The 20,972-nt window shown below is 42.4% G+C and overlaps 1 protein-coding gene across 1 annotated transcript in view; it reads left to right on the plus strand.

Annotated features, from left to right (window-relative positions):
• The window catches only part of fbn2b (fibrillin 2b), a 374,963-nt gene that overhangs the window by 200,670 nt on the left and 153,321 nt on the right, over window positions 1-20,972 (plus strand). Inside the window, exons 6-7 of the mRNA XM_060846046.1 lie at window positions 5,122-5,319; window positions 8,461-8,586. Coding sequence (XP_060702029.1) covers window positions 5,122-5,319; window positions 8,461-8,586 — 324 coding nt within the window. The remainder of the gene's footprint in view (window positions 1-5,121; window positions 5,320-8,460; window positions 8,587-20,972) is intronic.

Below are 20,972 nucleotides of genomic sequence, written 5' to 3' on the forward strand. Positions count from 1 at the left end.
ATACCCTGGGTGCTGTGAAGATGTATGATGTAAAGTAAATAAAAATTCTCTACAAGAGTTACATTCAAAGGTTTGGGATAAAGCAGGAGTGAGAGATCGCGAGACTGAGTTGGGGAGTCCAGACTTTATGGCAGTGCTTCCCAACTTTATGACCATTGTGATTAAAATTTGAGGTTTGGGAAATTTTTTGAGTAGCGTGAGAGGTCTGAGGGGAGCAGTTGAGGAGTGGAAGAGGAGGGGTTCAGGAGTAAATTACTGCAGGTGCTGGAATCTGTACAGAAAATGATCAAGGTGGGTCAGGCAGATTCCTTGGAGAGACAGCAAGCTAACTCTTCAACTCGAGATGACTCTTGCAGAGTCTTCCAGAGCTCTGATGAGGAGTCGTCTAAGACTCGAAACGTTAGCTTGCTTTCTCTGCATGCATGCTGCATGACTCGTTGTGATCTCCAGCACTTATTACTCTCAGCGAGTGGGTTCAGTGCTGCCTGAGAGCTGTTGACCCCAAGATTCCTGCTCATGACCCGGGTTTTGAGGACCCGACTCCCACTTTGGGAAGGCTTGTCTTTGGAGTTCGATGTGTGAAGGGACAGCCAGAAATGCGAATCAATAAAATTCAGGAATTGGGTGGCAGTACATGAGATGAACACGTGAGTGGGAGGACACGGTATTGTTTCCTTCATTCTAGAAAGATTATGGAAGATGCCTAGAGTGATTTTTATTGCTGGAGAAAGTGAGGTCTGCAGATGCTGGAGATCAGAGCTGAAAATGTGTTGCTGGAAAAGCGCAGCAGGTCAGGCAGCATCCAAGGAGCAGGAGATTTGACGTTTCGGGCATAAGCCCTGAAGAAGGGCTTATGCCCGAAACGTTGAATCTCCTGTTCCTTGGATGCTGCCTGACCTGCTGTGATTTTTATTGCTACTTGTGTCTGTGGGTGAAATATAGATTGGAACTAAGATTTGTCAGGATCTCGGAGCTGGTATAAGTTACCATTATAAATATGTGTTCTCAGCCATTTTAAAAAAGAGACAATACATGGGGCCTGTAAGGAAACTCAGTGTTCCAAGTCCTTCAATCAAAGAGTAATGAAGAAATTTGAAGTCAGGATCCCTTTAAGTAAAATAAACAAATAACTTCAGTTGAAGGTGGCTGTTCCTGAGAAAGAGTCAGACATCTGTGTATAAGTTGTAGCCCTGCCTTGGGGGGAGCAAACTTCTAGGATTCCAGACGATTGATAGATTCCAGATGTCCAAATCACAGAGGGTCTACAAGACTTTGGAGAGTTGCATTCCAGGGTTGAAGTTTTCCAAAAAAGGAATTTTCAGTTGTTGAAAGGTGTTAACATTGACTGTTCTCATACTTCATTCCTAAGTGTGAAGATTAACACAAGTCGGTGAGCTGTAAAGAGGGCTCCTTACCATTTGAAGAGTTGTATTGTTGTTGGAACATAGATTTCAATGACACCTTGATCCGCATTGAATCGATCAGGTCCTTAGAATCTCTATACAGTGTGGAAGCAGGCCATTCAGCCCATCCACTCCACACCAACCCTCCACAGAGCATTCCACGCAGATCCTTCTCCTACCCTACCCTTCTCATGGCAAGAGAAGCTAGCCTACACATCTGTGGACAATCCACCTAATCTCACATCATTGTGGGAGGAAACCCACGCAGACACGGGGAGAATGTGCAAACTCCACACAGACAATCACCCTCGGGTGGAATTGAACCTGGGTCCCTGGTGCTGTGAGGCAGCAATGCTAACCATTGAGCCACAGCATCGTCTTGTTATGGATTTGTGCTCCATTCTTTTAAAAGCCATCATGGATTTGGATCCTAGCATCTGTTTCTGGCAGAGATTTCCATAGCCTGACAGTTTTACTGATAAAAAACAGTCTCTTAATCACCCTGTCTGATCTTTCAGTGGTGATCTGGAACTTCATTATGCAGTGGAATACTTATCTTTATGTATCTGGTCAAAAGTCCTCTTAAGTTTAAGAGGACTTGATCAAATAACTAACTGATATTGAAAATAAATCTTTGTGCACATGGTCCTATAATTAAAAGCTTTCTAATGTTGGACATTATTAAGTTGCAGCAGAGATTGTGCACTTGTCACCAACTTCACCAAGGTACAGCTGCTATTTGTCTCATTTGATATCATCAGACATTCGGAGACCAATCTCTTTTGCTGTTTTCCTACTGTCCTGAGGAGACAGGTTCCTGATGGGATTGTGGAGGGTCTCTGGCACTTCACCCAGTAGAGATGCTCTTCACTTGCGAGGGACAATAACGAGAGGACAGAGTGTCATTTGTACTTCGTCTGCTTTCTATCATCGGGTCAGATGTTTCTCAAAGCTGATGGAGCAAATTTCAGGTTGTTGGGGAGTCCACTTCCGAGCCATCAGTTATCAAACAAACTGTCTGGATAAACATCTGGGAGCTAGTTGTGTGCTCAGGAGATGGAAAGGTGGGTCGCAATGGTGGTGAAGAGAAGGAAGTTGCTACCAGGTCATGTCTGGTCATGACTGTGTGAACACTCACACAAGCCCTGATAGTTTTCAACCAGTTAATGAAATTCCAGGTAGTTATGTACATGTAATGTACTATATTTCATAATAAACTGTAACAGTGATACACAGTACTAGTTATAACAACACATCACCTTTTGTGCTCTCTTTGTCTGCAGAGACTTCTGGACTCTTCTCCAGAAAGACTAACTTTACCATCCCCTTCCCTTGGAAGAAGAATCACTTCAACCAAATGTCAGTTGGCAGAAAAAACCCTCTGGGTCATTAATGTCCATTAGGGAGGAACACTGCCGTCTTTACCTGGTCTGACCTACATGTGAATCCAGTCATCTCTTGATCTCATCCCTTACCAAGCCAGGGTCCACATCCCCTAACATCTTCGATGTCCTCATCCTTATGCATTTTTGACTCCTTAGGAGACAAAAGGTGTAGCACTGGAATGGCCCAGCAGGTCAGGCAGCATCTGAGGAGCAGGAGAGTCAATGTTTCGGGCATAAGCCATTCATCAGTAATCACATTTCGGATGAAGGCCTTACACCAGAAATGTCACTTCTCCTGCTGCTTGGATGCTGCCTGACCTGCTGGCCTTTTCCAGTGCTACACCTTTTGCCTCTGATTCTCAGCACCTGCAGTCCTCACTTTCTCCCATTATCCTTGGGATTACATCCTGCCCCACAATCAGAATCTGCATCTCCTAAGCTTTGCAGATTTTCATCCATTAATTTTTTTGTTGGATTTTCATCCCTTTTTATCCCAGTAGCTGAAGACTTTCATCCATTATTCAACTACTCCATCCTAAATCTTTCTCTACGGTTCAACTTTGTGTTTGCAGTTTCTCTTCATTCCAATATAATAATCCCAACGTAGTTAGTATGTTAACCGAACATTTTGTATTCCACTCCACTGTCTAACATCAAAGCCTAGCTGAGACACATGAGCCTGAATTCAGTTTCTCAGCCGTTAAATCTGGATTCACTCTATAACAGCTTCCAGAGTAAATTTCGTAAGAACCCTAAACACTGCATGCTGAATATTAAAACTAGTGTTAACTGGTTCAATCATAATTTTCAAGCAATAAAATAGTATGAAACAAAAAACTGTGGATGCTGGAAACCTGAAACAAAAACAGAAATTCCTGGAGAAACTCAGCAGGTCCAGCAGCATCAATGGAGAGAATGCATAGTTTATATTTCAGGTCCAGTAACCCTTCCTCAGAGTGAGTGTTGTTGCTAAGGTGATGGAACCATTTCTGATGTTAAAAGAGTTTCAGTATTTTACTGCAAAGAAGTGATTTTCTCGCCTAAATGTAAGACACAATGCAGCAAATGGGATTTTATTTAATTTACGATGTGATAGTGCTTTGTAAAGCAGATCACTGAACACAGTTCAGCTGTCTTGCTGTATTTGACGTGTGTGTGTGTGTGTGTGTGTGTGTGTGTGTGTGTGTGTGTGTGTGTGTGTGTGTGTGTGTGTGTTGTGTCTCAATCATGTCCCACATTGTCAGGGATTAGTTAGTTAATTGATTGTGATTTTGTTTGGGTTATAAAATTTCACCTGAAACGAGTGATATGTTTGCCATATTGTGTTTACATAAAATTTTTATTGAGGAACATTAAACCTAAGCTTCATGATAAATCTACTCCGGGTGTGTGGGCTATGAAAGATTCATGGAGAAGTACTGAGATAATCTTTGCATCTATTTAATTTCCTGTCAGTTACCCAATATATTATTGGAGTTAATTTAACAAAATGAAAGATGAGATGTAACTGGATGCATTGCCAGTGGTGACTGTCTCTGGTGCATTTTAATATAGCTGTACTTTATGCTAAAATAACAGACCAATTGACATTTTACAATATATCAGTTAGGCTGGAGCAACTAGAGGGAAGAAGGTTAAGGCGAAAGGGGAAAGATTTAAAAGGGACCCAAGGGGCAACTTTTTCACACAGAGGGTGGTGCGTGTATGGAATGAGCTGCCAGAGGAAGTGGTAAAGGCTGGTACAATTACAGAATTTAAAAGGCATCTGGAGGGATATGGGCCAAGTGCTGGCAAATGGCATTCAGTTTAGGAAACCTGAATGGTCAGCATGGAAGAGTTGGGCCGAAGGGTCTGTTTCTGCGCTGTATGACTCTGACTCTTTGAGTCAACTAGTGATGCCATTTGGAGCCCACAATCTTCAGTAGGATGAAGCCTCTGTTCAAAAACCTCACAAAGGATATCTGAGTTTATATTACTGGTGGGAGCTTAAGCCCGAATGATACATTAGGAGCAAGATTAGGTCACCTGGCTCCTCAGCTCTGATCCACCATTAGAGAAGATTGTGGCTGACCTGCTTATGACCTTATCCTGCCTGATCTCCATAACCCTTGATTCTCTTGTCTATCAAAAATCTAACTACCGATGGATGTAGTTGTTACAGCCCATAATATTCAACTGGAATTTCATCGGAGTTGGCGGGTCTCTGACAAACAATGCCAACCCTGAAAATCAGCACTCAATTATTTAACCTAGGGAGCATAACTAAATGATGTTGCGTACTCTGCGGGGACCAGTGAGTAGTGATAACTAACCAGATTGGTTCTCTTCTACAGATTACCGGACTGGACCATGCTTCACTCAAGTCAATAACCAAATGTGCCAAGGACAACTGAGTGGCATTGTCTGTACCAAAACTCTCTGCTGTGCCACCATTGGTCGGGCATGGGGTCATCCATGTGAGATGTGTCCGGCTCAGCCCCATCCCTGTCGCCGTGGTTTCATCCCCAACATTCGCAGTGGTGCTTGTCAAGGTGAGAACCGTCATTGTTTATGGAAATTACTGACACACAGAGTGGACATTTCCTTCTGTGATTGTTTTCTGTTATTGTTGGTTTCTTGCCCAAACTCGATTCTCCCTTTCTGTCTGAGCTTATCTCGATGGGTTCACTTGAAAGGTTCACAATCCCACTGCAAGAAGGTGTGACCAAAGAGATCATGCCGTTTCTCTGCCTGATGCTGCTATCATTGGAAAGCCTGTGCACAGGGTGGGCCAGTAAATACAGAGTCAGAGTGCACGGGTAATCAGGGACAGGAAATACAGAGTCAGAGTACATGAGTAATCAGGGACAGGAAATACAGAATCAGTGTACCCGGGTAATCAGGACAGTAAATACAGAGTCAGTGTACACGGGTAATCAGGGACAGGAAATACAGAGTCAGTGTACATGAGTAATTAGTGACAAGGAATACAGAGTCAGTGTACATGAGTAATCAGGGACAGGGAATACAGAGTCAGTGTACATGAGTAATGAGGGACTGTAAATACAGTGTCTGTGTACACGGGTAATCGGGACAGGAAATACAGAGTCAGTGTACATGGGTAATTAGGGACAGGGAATACAGAGTCAGTGTACATGAGTAATTAGGTACAGGGAATACAGAGTCAGTGTACATGGGTAATTAGGGACAGGGAATACAGAGTCAGTGTACATGAGTAATTAGGTACAGGGAATACAGAGTCAGTGTACATGGGTAATCAGGGACAGGAAATACAGAGGCAGTGTACATGAGTAATCAGGGACAGGGAATACAGAGTCAGTGTACACAGGTAATCAGGGACAGGAAATACAGAGTCAGTGTATATGACTAATCAGGGGCAGTAAATACAGAGTCAGTGTACACAGGTAATCAGGGAGATTAAACACAGAGTTAGTGTACACGCTTCAACAGGGACAGGAAATACAGAATCAGTATACACGGGTAGTCAGGGACAGGAAATACAGAGCCAGTGTATATGACTAATCAGGGGCAGTGTACATGAGTAATCAGGGACAGGGAATACAGAGTCAGTGTACACAGGTAATCAGGGACAGGAAATACAGAGTCAGTGTATATGACTAATCAGGGGCAGTAAATACAGAGTCAGTGTACACAGGTAATCGGAGACAGTAAATACAGGGTCAGTGTCCACAGGTAATCAGGGAGATTAAACACAGAGTTAGTGTACACGCTTCAACAGGGACAGGAAATACAGAATCAGTATACACGGGTAGTCAGGGACAGGAAATACAGAGCCAGTGTACTCAATAATCAGGGAAAATAAATACTGAGTCAGTGTACATGAATAGTCAGGGACAGGAAATACACAGTCAGTGTATACAGGTAATCAAGGAAAGTAAATACAGATTCAATGTACACGGGTAGTCAGGGACAGGAAATACAGAGCCAGTGTACTCAATAATCAGGGAAAATAAATACTGAGTCAGTGTACATGAATAGTCAGGGACAGGAAATACACAGTCAGTGTATACAGGTAATCAAGGAAAGTAAATACAGATTCAATGTACACGGGTAATCAGGGACAGGAAATACAGAGTCAGTGTACACGGGTAATCAGGGACAGGAAATACAGTATCAGTGTACATGGGTAATCAGGGACAGTAAATACAGTATCAGTGTACATGGGTAATCAGGGACAGTAAATACAGAGTCAGTGTACACGGGTAATGAGGGACAGGAAATACAGTATCAGTGTACATGGGTAATCAGGGACAGTAAATACGGAGTCAGTGTACATGAGTAATCAAGGACAGGAAATACAGAGTCAGTGTACGTGGGTAATCAAGGACAGTAAATATGTTGTCAGCATACACGGGTAATCAAAGACAGTAAATACAGAGTCAGTGTACACGGATAAACAGGGACAGTAAATACAGGGTCAGTGTACATGGGTAATCAGGGACAGGAAATACAGTCAGTGTACATGAATAATCAAAGACAGTAAATACAGTGTCCATGTACACAGATAAACAGGGACAGTAAATACAGGGTCAGTGTATATGGGTAATTAGGGACAGAAAATACATTGTCAGTGTACATGGGTAATCAGGACAGTAAATACAGTGTCAGTGTAAGCGGGTAATCAAGGACAGGAAATAGAGAGTCAGTGTACATGGGTAATGAGGGACAGGAAATACAGAGTCAGTGTACATGGGTAATCTGGGACAGTAAATACAGAGTCAGTGTACACTGGTAATCAGGGACAGGAAATACAGAGTCAGCATATACAGGAATCAAGGAGAGTGAATACAAAGTCTCTGTACACGGGTAGTGAGGGACATGAAATACAGGGACATGAAATACAGAGACCGTGTAAACGGATAATGAGGCACTGGTAATACAGAGATACAGAGTCAGTGTACATGAGTAATCAGGGACAGTAAATACAGAGTCAGTGTACACGAGTAATGAAGTAAAGTAAACACAGATTCAGTGTACATGGGTAATCAGGGACAGTAAATACAGTGTCCGTGTACATGGGTAATCAGGGACAGAAAATACCGAGTCAGTGTATACGGTTTATCAGGGACAGTAGATACAGAGTAAGTGTACACGGTAATCAAAGACAGTAAATACAGAGTCAGTGTACACGGGTAATCAGGGACAGGAAATACAGAGTCAGTGTACGTTGGTAATCAGAGACAGTAAATACAGTCTCAATGTACACAAGTAATGAAGTAAAATAAATACAGATTCAGTGTACACAGGTAATCAGGGACAGTAAATACAGAGTAAATGTACACGAATAATCGGGGACAGTAAATACAGAGTCAGTGTACTCGGTTAATCAGAGACAGTAAATACAGAGTCAGTATTTGGGGGGCTACAGATATAAACTCTGTGCACACGGGTAAATCAGGCAAGTGGTGTTATAGATAATTAGTTCAGCTGATCTCAGTTAATAGAGGAGCAGACTTGATCAGCCAAACGGACTGTTTCTGTTTTTTAAATCTTAATCATAAATCCTACAGGTGATTGTAGATCAGGGTTGGAAATTGGATTCCTCTAAATCTACCACCACAGGGTGTGCAGAGCCTGTGTTGAGACAGGAGAAGCCTTGAACATCCTTCCAGCTTGAACAGTGAGTTAAAGTTGACTGTTTTGTCCGGCAGATGTGGATGAGTGCCAGGCAATCCCAGGCCTCTGCCAGGGAGGAAACTGCATCAACACCGTGGGATCCTACGAATGCAAATGTCCAGCTGGACACAAGCAGAGTGAGAGCACACAGAAGTGTGAAGGTTGGTGAAACTTGGTGTCATAAACCCACTTATCCTATCTTTCTTGCTATAAAAGTATCAATCTATCCATCCGATCATCCCTTCCTGGAGCATGTGTGCTTAAGGAAGTAATTTGCTGTTTACATGCTGATCCTCTTTGGTAAATACACTGTATTCATTTAATATCTTCTCCATACCCTTGTCTTCATCATAAATTCACTTTTTGGTTCCTAATCATCCACATCCCCCATTTTGCCCACATTTTACTCTTCAAATACTGAGAGAAGACTTTGGGATTTCCTTTATCAGTGCAGACCCCTGACATCCAGCATGGTCTCCCTGCTTTCGAATGTCTGTAATGCAGAACTTTTACCTTTATTTCTTTATTTTTCTAATTTATACCTCAGGGTTTTGTACCTAGATGTCTTTATACCTAAGATGGTGCCGGAAATGGCGACATTATAAAATTTTCACTGTCCTCATGTATCCCTGTAGTCAAGATTAGAGTGGTGCTCAAAAAGCGCAGCAGGTCAGGCAGCATCCGAGAAGCAGGAAAGTCGATGTTTTGGGCAAAAGCCCTTCATCCTGATGATTTTCCTGCTCCTCGGATGCTGCCTGATCAGTGTCAAAAGACGTTCCACGTGTAAATGAAGGTTGAATTGGTGATGGGATAGTGGCCCCTGTAGAGTTATTTCAGACTGTTTCCCTTTGTCAGTCTCTCACACACACATACCCACCCGCCCTGACCTTCAATCTGCTGCATTTGGCCAAGTACCCACGTGCCCCTTCTAATTTAAGACTGGAGCAACAACAATTTGTATTCATGTGGCCCTTTTAACGTAATAAGGTGTTCCAAGACGCTTCACAAACGCCTTAAAGAGCAAATGTTTGACACTGAGCCACATGGAGAAAACAGAACATTAATGTCATGGAGAGAGGCCATTCAGCCAATTCCATCTGTGCCTGCCAGCAAAGAACAATCTGTTTAATCCATCTTTCAGACTCATGTTCCATAAGTTTGCAGGTAACAGCACTTACACTACATACCCAAGTACTTATCTAACCCGATATAAAAAGCAATAAAAGTTTCTGTTTCAACCGCCCTTTCAGGTAGTGACATTCAGACAAAAACTTCTTCTCGAGTCTCCTGTAGTCTTCTGTGAGCTAATTTAAACATGTGCCTCCTCAGGAAACATGTCCTTTTGCTATCCATTCTATCTTGACCTCAATGATAACTCAGTCTCCTCTGTTCCAAAGAACCCACTCCAGCCTATTTAATCATTGCTGCATTATTGGCAGTATGCATATAAATCTCTTCTGTATTCCTTCAAATGCAATCATATCCCTCTTGTAATATGTGACCAGAACTATACAGTATTCTATCTACAATCTGACCAGCATTTTATACAGTTCTAGATTAATCAGCCTACTGATATATGTAATACCTCAGCCATTAAAGGGAAATTTCCCTTATGCTTTCTTAACCACCTATCCTGCTGCATTGATAGATCGGCAAACTTGCATTCAAAGGTACCTCTGTACTTGTCAGTATCTTATTATTTATTGTGTATTCCCTTGCCTCGCTTGCCTTAACTTAAATGCATTGCCTTAAAAATTCACAGACTGAAGCCTTGTCAAGAAGATAGGGTTTAAGGAGTGTTTTAGAAATGGAAAGAAAAGTGAAAGGTGTAGGGATGGAATTTGAGTGTTTAAGACGTCTTCAGCTAAAGGCACAGATGCCAATCATGCAACAGTAAACTTTTGACATGCTCAAGGGGCAAGAGACACTTTGTGTAGCTGGAGAAGATTGGAGTGCAGAACATAGGGGACAGTGAGGCCAAAGAGGGATGTGAAAACAGGGATGAGGTGTTTAAAGTCAGCATGTTGCTTAACTCGGATTTGGCATGAGTCAGCACGGGGCTGATGAACGGATAGAATTTGGTGCGAGTTAGCAGATTGGTAGCAGGCTTTTGGAGGGCCTCAATTTTCCAGACAGTAAAAGATAGGGAAATTAGACAGAGGGGCAGTGGAATTCGACAAATAAGATGGGCACAGATGAGCAGCAATTTCACACAGCAGATGCTGATCGTGATGAATTGCAATCGCAGCGGACGTAGACGTGGTCTGAACTATGACAGTTGGCAAGCAAACTGCACCACAGCCAGGACATTTGATGTAGAATCCTTGGCAGGAGGTGGTCATTATTGCATTAGGACTGGAACCTGATCACTGACAGATTCAAGGATAAAAATAGTTGCTAAAAGTGACTAGACGTTTTACATATTAATTTGGATTCCATCCATTTCCAGTTTGATAATAATTATATAATATATCTTTATAATTTAGAATGATAATTACACAGTCTGGAATGCTGAAAGTAGGCCAAGATCCTGTCGTCAGCCGTTTATCCAAAGTGCACAGGTTCCTCAGTTGCAGCTGGGTTATTTATTAGCTGAGGAAGCAACATTAGGAAGAGGCTTTCAACGGAGTGTAATTGTGCAACTCAAAACTTTTAATTCTGCTCTCTTTTTGAAATCTGGTTTAATTTGGCTGCAGTGGCAAAAACAGTTTGAGAGTCTGTGTGGCCCCCCTCAAGGTCAGGACAACAACGGGTTTAATATGACGCGGTCAAGGTTTTATAATGTCCCGAAGAACGGTGTGTTCACTGAGTTCAAGAGTCATGTTTTGTTGTTGCCACAGGGAATTCAGCAATAACTGGGGTCTGCAAAACGTATCCCCATCACAGGAAGCAGCTAGCAAAGCAAAACCCAGCGTACACTGCAGCAGTTCAACAAGGCCACTCACTCCCACTTTCTCCAGTGCAGTTAGGGATGAGCAACAAACGCTGGCCTAGCTAGTGATACCCACACCCTGTTAAAAAAAGATTTTAAAATCATGACAGATACCCAGGGAACTATACTACAACCAGCACCAACACCTAGCCAACTGTATTCAGCTAAGAGTTGGTGCTCAGAGAACTGGACATATTAAGAACAAGAGCTGAGGGAGCAGATACCGTAACTCAACTATCGTCGGTGCCTTCCAAGAGGGAACAGGAGAGACTCTTACAGGTGAAGAATGGACTGGGACAGCACCAAAATGTTCAAAGTTTTGACTCAATGCGATGTTCACAAACAATTGAGAAGATGAAAATTTAGTCAAATATGTTTCCTGACCCTGAACAGCATATTGTGTGTCTGCCAAGCTTTTGAAGATTGCTGTTTTAGAATCAATGAGTAAGATGGATCTACTTCAGGACTAGAAACAAATAAGAGATGGAGAATGACAGGAATTTGGAGAAGGATGGGGAATGTGGACGTGAGGAAAGGGGCAGGCAGTAAAACTCAAGGTAGCAATGAGGAAAATGTGTCCAGCAGGCTCATTCCTGATTCCTGATTTTCCTCATTCCTGATGAAGGGCTTTTGCCCGAAACGTCGAATTTCCTGCTCCTTGGATGCTGCCTGACCTGCTGTGCTTTAACCAGGAACACATTTTCAGCTCTGATCTCCAGCATCTGCAGATCTCATTTTTTACTCAAGGTAGCAATTCATGGATAAGACAGCGACATTTGGAGACGAAGATTTTTTTAAAAAATGAGGCCAGGAGATGAGGATAGGGAAATTTGAGAGTGAGAATTGAAAGTGGGCAGTTTGTCTAAAGAAGGAAAATTAGATTGGATTGAGCATGATGGTGGTGGAAATAATCTGGGGTGCAGAGAGGATAACCATCTTAAATAGCAGAATTTTGGCAGATTTCAGAAATGAATGAAAAAGAAAGAAAGCAAAGGTACCAATGATCCAGAGTGTATGGCAACCAGGCAGGATACTGGATTATAGCACAGGATATTCTTTTTTACTCACTCTGGCTAATTTCCAAATCCAAATATATCTATGTGTTAAAAAGAGGCAAATTACTTAAAGAGAAGCTGAGTTTGTTATCTACTAAATATGGGATAAGTTAATGAAATGCAACACACAGATTAGAAATGTGAACTGAGTAAAATGATAACCGATTACAAAGATTCATAATTCAGTCTCTGGGAAGATTAGATGGTAGACTGTTCAAGTTGTTAGGTTGAATGATACACTAATGCTGATGTTGGTAGTGAAGCAATTGATTTCACGGTTCTTGGGTCTGCAAGCTAACTGATAGACTTTTGTTCTGTTTCCATTTTAATGGTGACTTTGCTGGTTTGGCTGGCTCCTGCCAGTCAGAACAATCAAGGATCTTCCTGCAACACTGAGGTATCTAAGGACTGTCCTCAAACTGTAACGTTCAACACACACTATAACATCAACAGTGAACAAATGCAGACTAGGGGCTGCTGTAGGGTTTTTAGTTGTTACTGTATATTACTAGAATAGTAAAACGTAAGTCTGTCTGCAACTTTAGACATAATCTACAGGAGATGGCTATCTGTGAAGAAGGATAGTCAACTCCTCGTTACCTCTTTAACAAAAGCAGATCATGGTCCAGTTTAGTTTGAACTGCATCCTTCCTTTTGAAGGATTGCTGTTTGAAGTTCCCTTGGTGCTGCATTTTGGGAAAGCAAATCTTAGCAGGACTTATACACTTAATGGTAAGATCCTGGAGAGTGTTGCTGAACAAAGAGACCTTGGAGTGCAGGTTCATAGCTCCTTGAAAGTGGAGTCGCACGTAGATAGGATAGTGAAGAAGGCGTTTGGTATGCTTTCCTTTATTGGTCAGAGTATTGAGTACAGGAGTTGGGAGGTCAAGTTGTGGCTGTACAGGACATTGGTTAGACCATTGTTGGAATATTGTGTGCAATTCTGGTGTCCTTCCTTTGGAAAGATGTTTTGAAACTTGAAAGGGTTCAGAAAAGATTTCCAAGGATGTTGCCAGGGTTGGAGGATTTGAGCTTTAGGGAGAGGCTGAACAGGCTGGGGCTGTTTTCCCTGGAGCATCGGAGGCTGAGGGGTGACCTTATAGGGGTTTACAAAATTATGAGAGGTATGGATAGGGTAAATAGACAAAGTCTTTTCCCTGGCGTGGGGAGTCCAGAACAAGAGGGCATAGGTTTAGGTGAGAGGGGCGAGATATAAAAGAGACCTAAGGGGCAATTTTTTTCACGCAGAGGGTGGTATGTGTATGAAATGAGCTGCCAGAGGATGTGGTAGAGGCTGATACAATTACAACATTTAAGAGGCATTTGGATGGGTATATGAATAGGAAGGGTTTGGAGGGATATGGGCCGGGTGCTGCCAGGTGCGACTAGATTGTTGAAGCAGTGTTGAAGTAGACATTCTTCAGGCACCACTTTTCACCACTGAGCTGATTCTGCTCTGCTACTGCCTGCACCAGACCCCTCAATGTCGGAATTGTATCTCTCACTGCTGGGCCCACCTCATCATTGTCACTGTGATGCCCTTCTGCCACCCCAACGTCGGTGCTGAACCCAACTAATGATGAAGTTGCCAATCCTCAGGAACCAGGCATACCTCACTTGAAGTTCTCCACACAGAAATCAACAGCTAAACGTCAACAAAATCCTTAGTTGATCAGTAAGAGGTTTCCTAGCCCCATGTTTGACCTGATGCATGTGAGGACTTCCTTCTGACTCTATCAGTCTGCTAGGACATACCCAAGGCCTTTGATGATGGTGTCTGGGACATTGACTCTAAAGTATGTTTTTGGCAGAGTGACTGGAAAAGTAATTTCCACAAAGCGGAGAATTTATGTGTCACTAACCCTAAGCCTAACGTGTGTGAAAGAAGCTTAATAGGAGACGTGGAGATGTGTGAAAGAGTTGCATAAGCAAATATTTCATTTGGGACTGACTGATTATTGTCTGCTCTCTTGTTTTTACTTTTGACAATTTCTGATCAAAACTGTTGAATTTCCTGGAGCATGAACAATATTTAGAGAGTGTTGTTGCAGTTCCACTGTGTATTTGAATAGTCAGCTGAGTCCTATATCTGATCAGTAAACCTGTGGGAGTATTAAACACTGGAAACAGCAGCAAGAGTAGGTCGTACATCCTTTGATCTTGCTTTGCCGTTTAACAGGATCATGGCTGATGTTATACTTTAATTTCATCTCCTGTTCTATCTTCATAGCAGCCCTATTCTCTGAACACCCAGAAATCTATTGATCTTACTCTTGGACATAGTCAATAACTGAACATCTGCTGTCCTCAAAAGAGTGAAGAAATGTTAGCTTATCTCAATCTTAAATAGTCAACCTCTTTAAACTGAGAACATAACCTTTAGTTATAAGTTTTCTATTTATAACAACAAAGATCACCATCCAATTTGGGTTCAGTGTAATCTGATCCAGTGACTAAGGAAATGATGTCGTCTCTGGGTTTCCGCATGTTCACTATTAGTCTTATCTCCATAATTCACCTATCCAACAGCCACTACATGTCCAAGTAACTCACAGAGTGCCAAGTTTTGTGATTTACTTTTCTCTTTCATTCCCCTTCTCTTTCAGTGACATGAGTAAATGGGTTTCTGCTGTCAGCTCCATCAATGCCAAGTTACTCATGAGGAAAAATGGAATTGTTTCTGACACAGCTCTTGGTCTCTTGGTCATAATCGCAGCTGATTCCAGAGTATTTTAATTTGCAATAATAAGTGTGGCCACACACACTCTCACCCTTCACCCATCCATGTGAGTTTGACTCAAGTTGATAACATGACTATGCTTGAGTCAGAATGTCATGAGTTCAATGCTCTATCAGATCTTGAGCAGCTAATCCAGACCGTGACTGGTCTGTTGATGGGTGTAGAACCCAACACTATCTAAACAACAGCATGGTGTTGCTGGTTAAACAAACTTCTTCCTCATGAAACACCACCAAAAAGCATTTAAGTCATTTATCTCACTTATCTCATTTATACTTGTTTTTAGATTGGCTGCAGTGTTTCTCTGAAGACCAGTAACTGCCCTTAAAATGTATGGAATAAATTTAATTTATAGAATGCAAAATGCTTAGGACGTGATGTATATTTGTTCTCTTTTACTGTTCATCTTCCATTGCACAATACAACAAGTTATGAATGAACATCTGGTAATTGGTTTCCAAGACAGCGGTGCAAATGGGGAATGGTCTGCTTGGTTCCATGTGAATCACAGAGTCAAAGAGTCAGACCCTTTGTTCCAACTCATCCATGCGACTAGACATGCCAGTCTGACCTAGTCCCATTTGCCTGCATTTGGTCCATATCCCTCTAAACCCTTCCTATCCGTATACCCGTCCAGGTGCTTTCAAAATGTAATTGTACCTGCCTCTGGCAGCTCATTCCATACATGCATCACTTCCTCTGTGAAAAAGTTGCCCCTTATGTCCTTTCTAACTCTCTCCCCTCTCAGCCGAAACCTATGCCTCTCGTCTTGGACTTCCCCACCCGAGGGAAAAGATTTTGGCTCTTTGCCCTATCTAGGTGCCTCATGATTTTCTAAACCTCTATAAGGTCACCCCCCAGCCTCCGATGTTCCAGTGAAAATAGCCTCAGCTTATTCAGCTTCTCCCTATAACTCAAACCCTCCAGACTTGTTTAAATTGTGTAGTTGAAAGTGTGCTATGAGTGCCCTTTTGTTGTCACATCGAGCAAACTGTAAGAAGCTGTATGTAGGATCCCGATTCAGCACATTGTGCCAGGATTGTCAACACTGAACAAGGAGATGTTGAATGGAGCCACTTAGGGAAACAATTAGTAGCAGATTAACATGTGAAAGTAAGAGTCTAGGTGAGAAATACAACAGCACAAACAGTTAGAGGGCAGCCAAAATGCTGAGAGTTTTCAGCAATTTTAATGGCTGAGGAGTCACTGTTGGGGAGGGTGGGAGGTTGGTGTGAGGAAGGAAAGGGGCACACACAGAGTGAGTTCCATAAGTGGACAATACATGGAATGTATTCATATTTGCATTGGCTTTGACTTGAGATGGTATCTGTGTGGACCAGTCTCTGGCAAAGGAGCAAAGAGATGATTGGAATCAGTTTCAATTAAGTTAAATGTTCAGGGGAGAAACAAAGTACATTATTTTTGGCGTTTGACCAAGAATTATGTCAAAAGCAAGAACAAATGTATCAAGCATGCCAGCCTGTTAGAACCGGGATATTTTGAAAGCTCGAACTAGAAATGTTTGTTTGTGAAAGTTTGAAGTAGTGATTAAAAACAGTCACTTTAGGGAGTACTTGCATAATTCTACACATTATAAGAAATGTCTGTCATTTAGAATAGCAGCTGGGTGATTGACATCTGCTCTCTTGTGTTTCAAGTTGATATTTAAAACATGTGCACATACACAAACTCTTCAGGCATCAAAAACACTGCTGGATCGTTGCATCATCACCAAACGACCGCATTGTTTTAGGACAAAGCTTGCCTCAGAGGCTGGAAGGTTTTTATGGGAAAGCTGAGGTTTTCAAAGCAGTCAGTTTGATTTGATTCTAAGAAAATGTACAGAGCTTGTTCAGAATTAATTTGGGATATTGTGTTCAAGACTTAAGCAATGAACTTTGTCCTTCAAAGGACTCAGCAGATTCAGGAGAATGAAAGAGGTTGGATAATGATTGCAGAAACTTGGCTTGTATTCCTCACAGTTTAGATGATTGAACAGTGATCTAATCAAGGTGTTTCATAATTATAAAGTTAAAAATCACATCGCAGCAGACTATAGTCCAACAGATTTATTTGGAAGCACTAGCTTTCGGAGTGTTGCTCCTTTATCAGGTGGTTGTGGAGTATATGATCATAGGACACAGAATTTATAGCAACAGTTTACAGTGTGATGTAGCTGAAATTATAAATTGAAAAAGGTCTGGATTATTTGTTAAGTTTCTCATTTTTTAGAATGGGCATGTTGGTTTCAGTTCTTTCATATGTAAATCCCAGAACTTTCTGAAAATTACATTCTCAAGTGAGCTTTAACAATAGGTGCCGTGTTGGCCTAGATAAGGCATCGAAGGTATGAGGCTATCTGTGCCCCAGCGTTCAGACTGATTCTAATCTAAAAAGGGATTTACAGAATCTTGCAATACAGAACATTGGGGCACAGACAGCCTCACACCTTCAATGTCTTTATCTGGGCTGACATGGCACCAATTGTTAAAATTCACTTGAGAACGTGACTTTAACAAAGTTCTGGAATTTACATACGAAAGAACTGAAACCAATGTGCCCATTTTAAAAAATGAGAAATGATCCAGGTCTTTTTCAATACATAATTTCAGCTACATCACACTGTAAACTGTTGCTATAAATTCTGTGTCCTATGATCTTATACTCCACAACCACCTGATGAAGGAGCAGCGCTCCGAAAGCTAGTGCTTCCAAATAAACCTGTTGGACTATAACCTGGTGCTGTGTGATTTTTAACTTTGTACATCCTAGTCCAACACCGACACCTCCAAATCATAATTATAAAAGAACTCAATACAATAGAGATAGTGGAACAATCCTGCTACCATAGCTACAAAACTGATAGGACTGATAGTCAATCGGTAGAGATTGAAATAATTCCACAAAAGCCAGTATCCTGTAACCAAGTCACCCTTTATTTATGTGTCGAGAGTGTGGTAAAGGACCTAGATCCAGAGGGTTCAATCTTAAAATCTCTGCTATGGAATTTCTTACAGATAGGATGGTGGAAATCTAGAATAACCTCCCCAGAGTGATTGGATATTGGTGAAATGAAATGTTAAAGGCTGGAATTGAGACATTCTTTTCCGGAGTTGGTTTACAAGAAGTAGGAAACAACTGAGAGCAAGTGCAGTTGAACTCAGAACAGTGAAGATATAATGGTGAGCCGGGCTCAAGGGGCAATGTGGCTTAATTGTGTCCTCTGTTCATAAATATTAGCTGTTCTTTTTAACATTTCTGAGGAGCGAAGCTATTTTCGTACTGTGGCTGTACAATGTTTGAGCAAAGACTCCAACTCCCATTTTGGAATTCTCTCTATTGTGAATGTTACGAGGTTAGTCAATTGGACATCATAGGAGTTCCCTGACTGGGGCTGTTAACCCGGTCCAATCAGGGATCCCTGGCTGACAGATAAAAACAGGAGTGTCAGGGTTCTCCTCATTCTAGGACCCTGCTCTGAGCTAACTGGGTCAGTACCCAGTACCGTGCACGTGTAAATGAAGTAGTAGAAAATGAGGACTGTGGATGCTGGAGGGTGAGAATCGAGAGTGTGGAAAGCACAGCAGGTCAGGCAGCATCCGAGCAGCAGGAGAGGCAATATTTCAGGCATCAGCCCTTTCCTGATGAAGTGTTTATGCCCGAAACGTCGATTCTCCTGCTCCTCGGATGCTGCCTGATCTGCTGTGCTTTTCCAGCACCACACTCTCAACACATAAATAAAAGGTGACTTGGTTACAGGATACTGGCTTTTGTGGAATTATTTCAATCTCTACCGATTGACTATCAGTCCTATCAGTTTTGTGGCTATGGTAGCAGGATTCAGGGGGCAATTAATTAGAGGGAAGGGTGGCAGATTGGACTCCACTACAAACCTAATTTCAGCTTCTGATTAAGTCTGTGCCTGGGGATCCTGTGAGGAAAGTCTTTCTGCCACACAGCCAATTTTGGCCTTTCAAGGACAACTAATATCCACGGAGGACCCTCACCGTGCTGCTCCTGGTATGAACCCAACAGCTGATAGGGAGGGGGTGGGGGGGGGGAGGGCTTGCCATACAGGAAGCTCAACTTCCAAATTGTCGCAGGGTTGCTTGCAGGCTTCTGACAGTCAGTGCCCCATCGGTGGAACCAGCAGGAGGAAGGAAGATAACGGGGTGGCTGCTGTGGGTAATTCTCTCCCACCCCTTCCTACCAACCTCTCCTACTCCCTCCCATCCGCTTCCACCCCTCAGCTTCCTCCTGCTATTACTCACCTATGAACTTGGAGGCATTACCAATAGCAGCCACCATTGGCTTTGGGGGCAGGAACGGCAGGGTTTCTTGTCATTGACTACTGCAAAGGCCCAGTACTACCCTGCCAGGTGCCCGACTGGCACTCAATTCAGAAACAAGGAACTATGTGCCTTTCTTCATCTCTACAGTCAGCTGGCGAGAGCTCCATCATTGCTACTAAATATCATCTTGTGTCTCTCTGAGAAACACAAGCAGAGACTATCAGGAGGATGAAGGATAACTGGAGAGAGGAAGCCTGTTGAGTGTATTTGGGGAAATGAGAGAGATGCCGATGGGAAGGTTACTGTGTTTGGGGTAGTGGGTGGGTGAAGAATAGGAGGCCCAGCATTTCCAGTGAGGCAGGAGGGAACAGCAGAAACATGAAGAGTGAGGGCAATGTTGAGAAAGGTGTCACCAGTAAAGGAATGAATCAAATTTGTGAACATGACTGGGGGTAGATAGTGAAAGATGGTTTCCACTGCTGAGCAAATAGGGATGTGGGACAAAGATCAATTTACATTGGAAGAACCAAAGAGGAAAATAATACGAAGCATTGTTGGATAGGGAGTGGGTTAAATAACTGAAGGATGATTTGAGGAGATGCATAGTGAGCACCAGTGCAGTCACAGCCTCTGTGGCACTGACTAATCTCCAGATGTGCTGCAATTTCAATCCTGGAGGTCCTGTTTATAGCGAGTGAGCCCACGGGGTGGTTTGGAAATGTTGGCGCTGAACTGACTTGAGGATGATTGGCTCCAATACTGAGCTCAGTGCCCTCATTGGTTTGGTCAGTACAGTGCTGCCTGGTTTTGACATTCACAAGTATCTCCGATAATCCCAGTTCAGAGTTAACATTTTACCCTGAATCAGAAGATAAGGAGAGAGAAGAAGCCCACTCAAAGGAATTGAATCTGTAGCCTGACCACAGTTATAGTTACAGTGTGTGTACCAGTGGGTAAAGGATGGTTACTAATTAAAAGTACAATGGCAGGGCATTGCTCATATTACCAACAATTAGGGGTGATCAGTAAGTGATCAGGATTACTTTTAGTTATGAAGGGCATCTGAATGTATCAATATTACTACTGGTTGTCTGTGCAATTTCAGCAATCGTTTATACAATTAAAGTTTCTCATAAGGGGTTATCTTAAGAAGATTGACGATTGATCTTACTGAAACAAGGAAGACCCTATTGACACTTCACAGGATGGATGCTGAAGGTGACCTTCCCCTTAATGGAGAGACTAGAACTCAGGGACAGAGTTTATAAGTTAGGGGTCTCCTATATAACATGGAGATGGGGAGGAGATTTTCTCAGAGAGTCTTTGAAACTCTCTTGCAGAGAGAGTTGTGGATACAAGGGCCATTGTATACTTTTACGGCAGAGGTAGAGAATTTCTTGACCAACAAGCAATCAATGGTTATAAGTTGAGTTGGGAATGTCGAGTTGAGAGTACCATCAGATCAGCCATGATCCTATTGAATGGGAGAGCACGAGAGAGAGCCAAATGGCTGTTCTGCTCCTAATTT

This window comes from Hemiscyllium ocellatum, chromosome 28 (assembly GCF_020745735.1).
Source record: "Hemiscyllium ocellatum isolate sHemOce1 chromosome 28, sHemOce1.pat.X.cur, whole genome shotgun sequence".
Taxonomy (NCBI): domain Eukaryota; kingdom Metazoa; phylum Chordata; class Chondrichthyes; order Orectolobiformes; family Hemiscylliidae; genus Hemiscyllium; species Hemiscyllium ocellatum.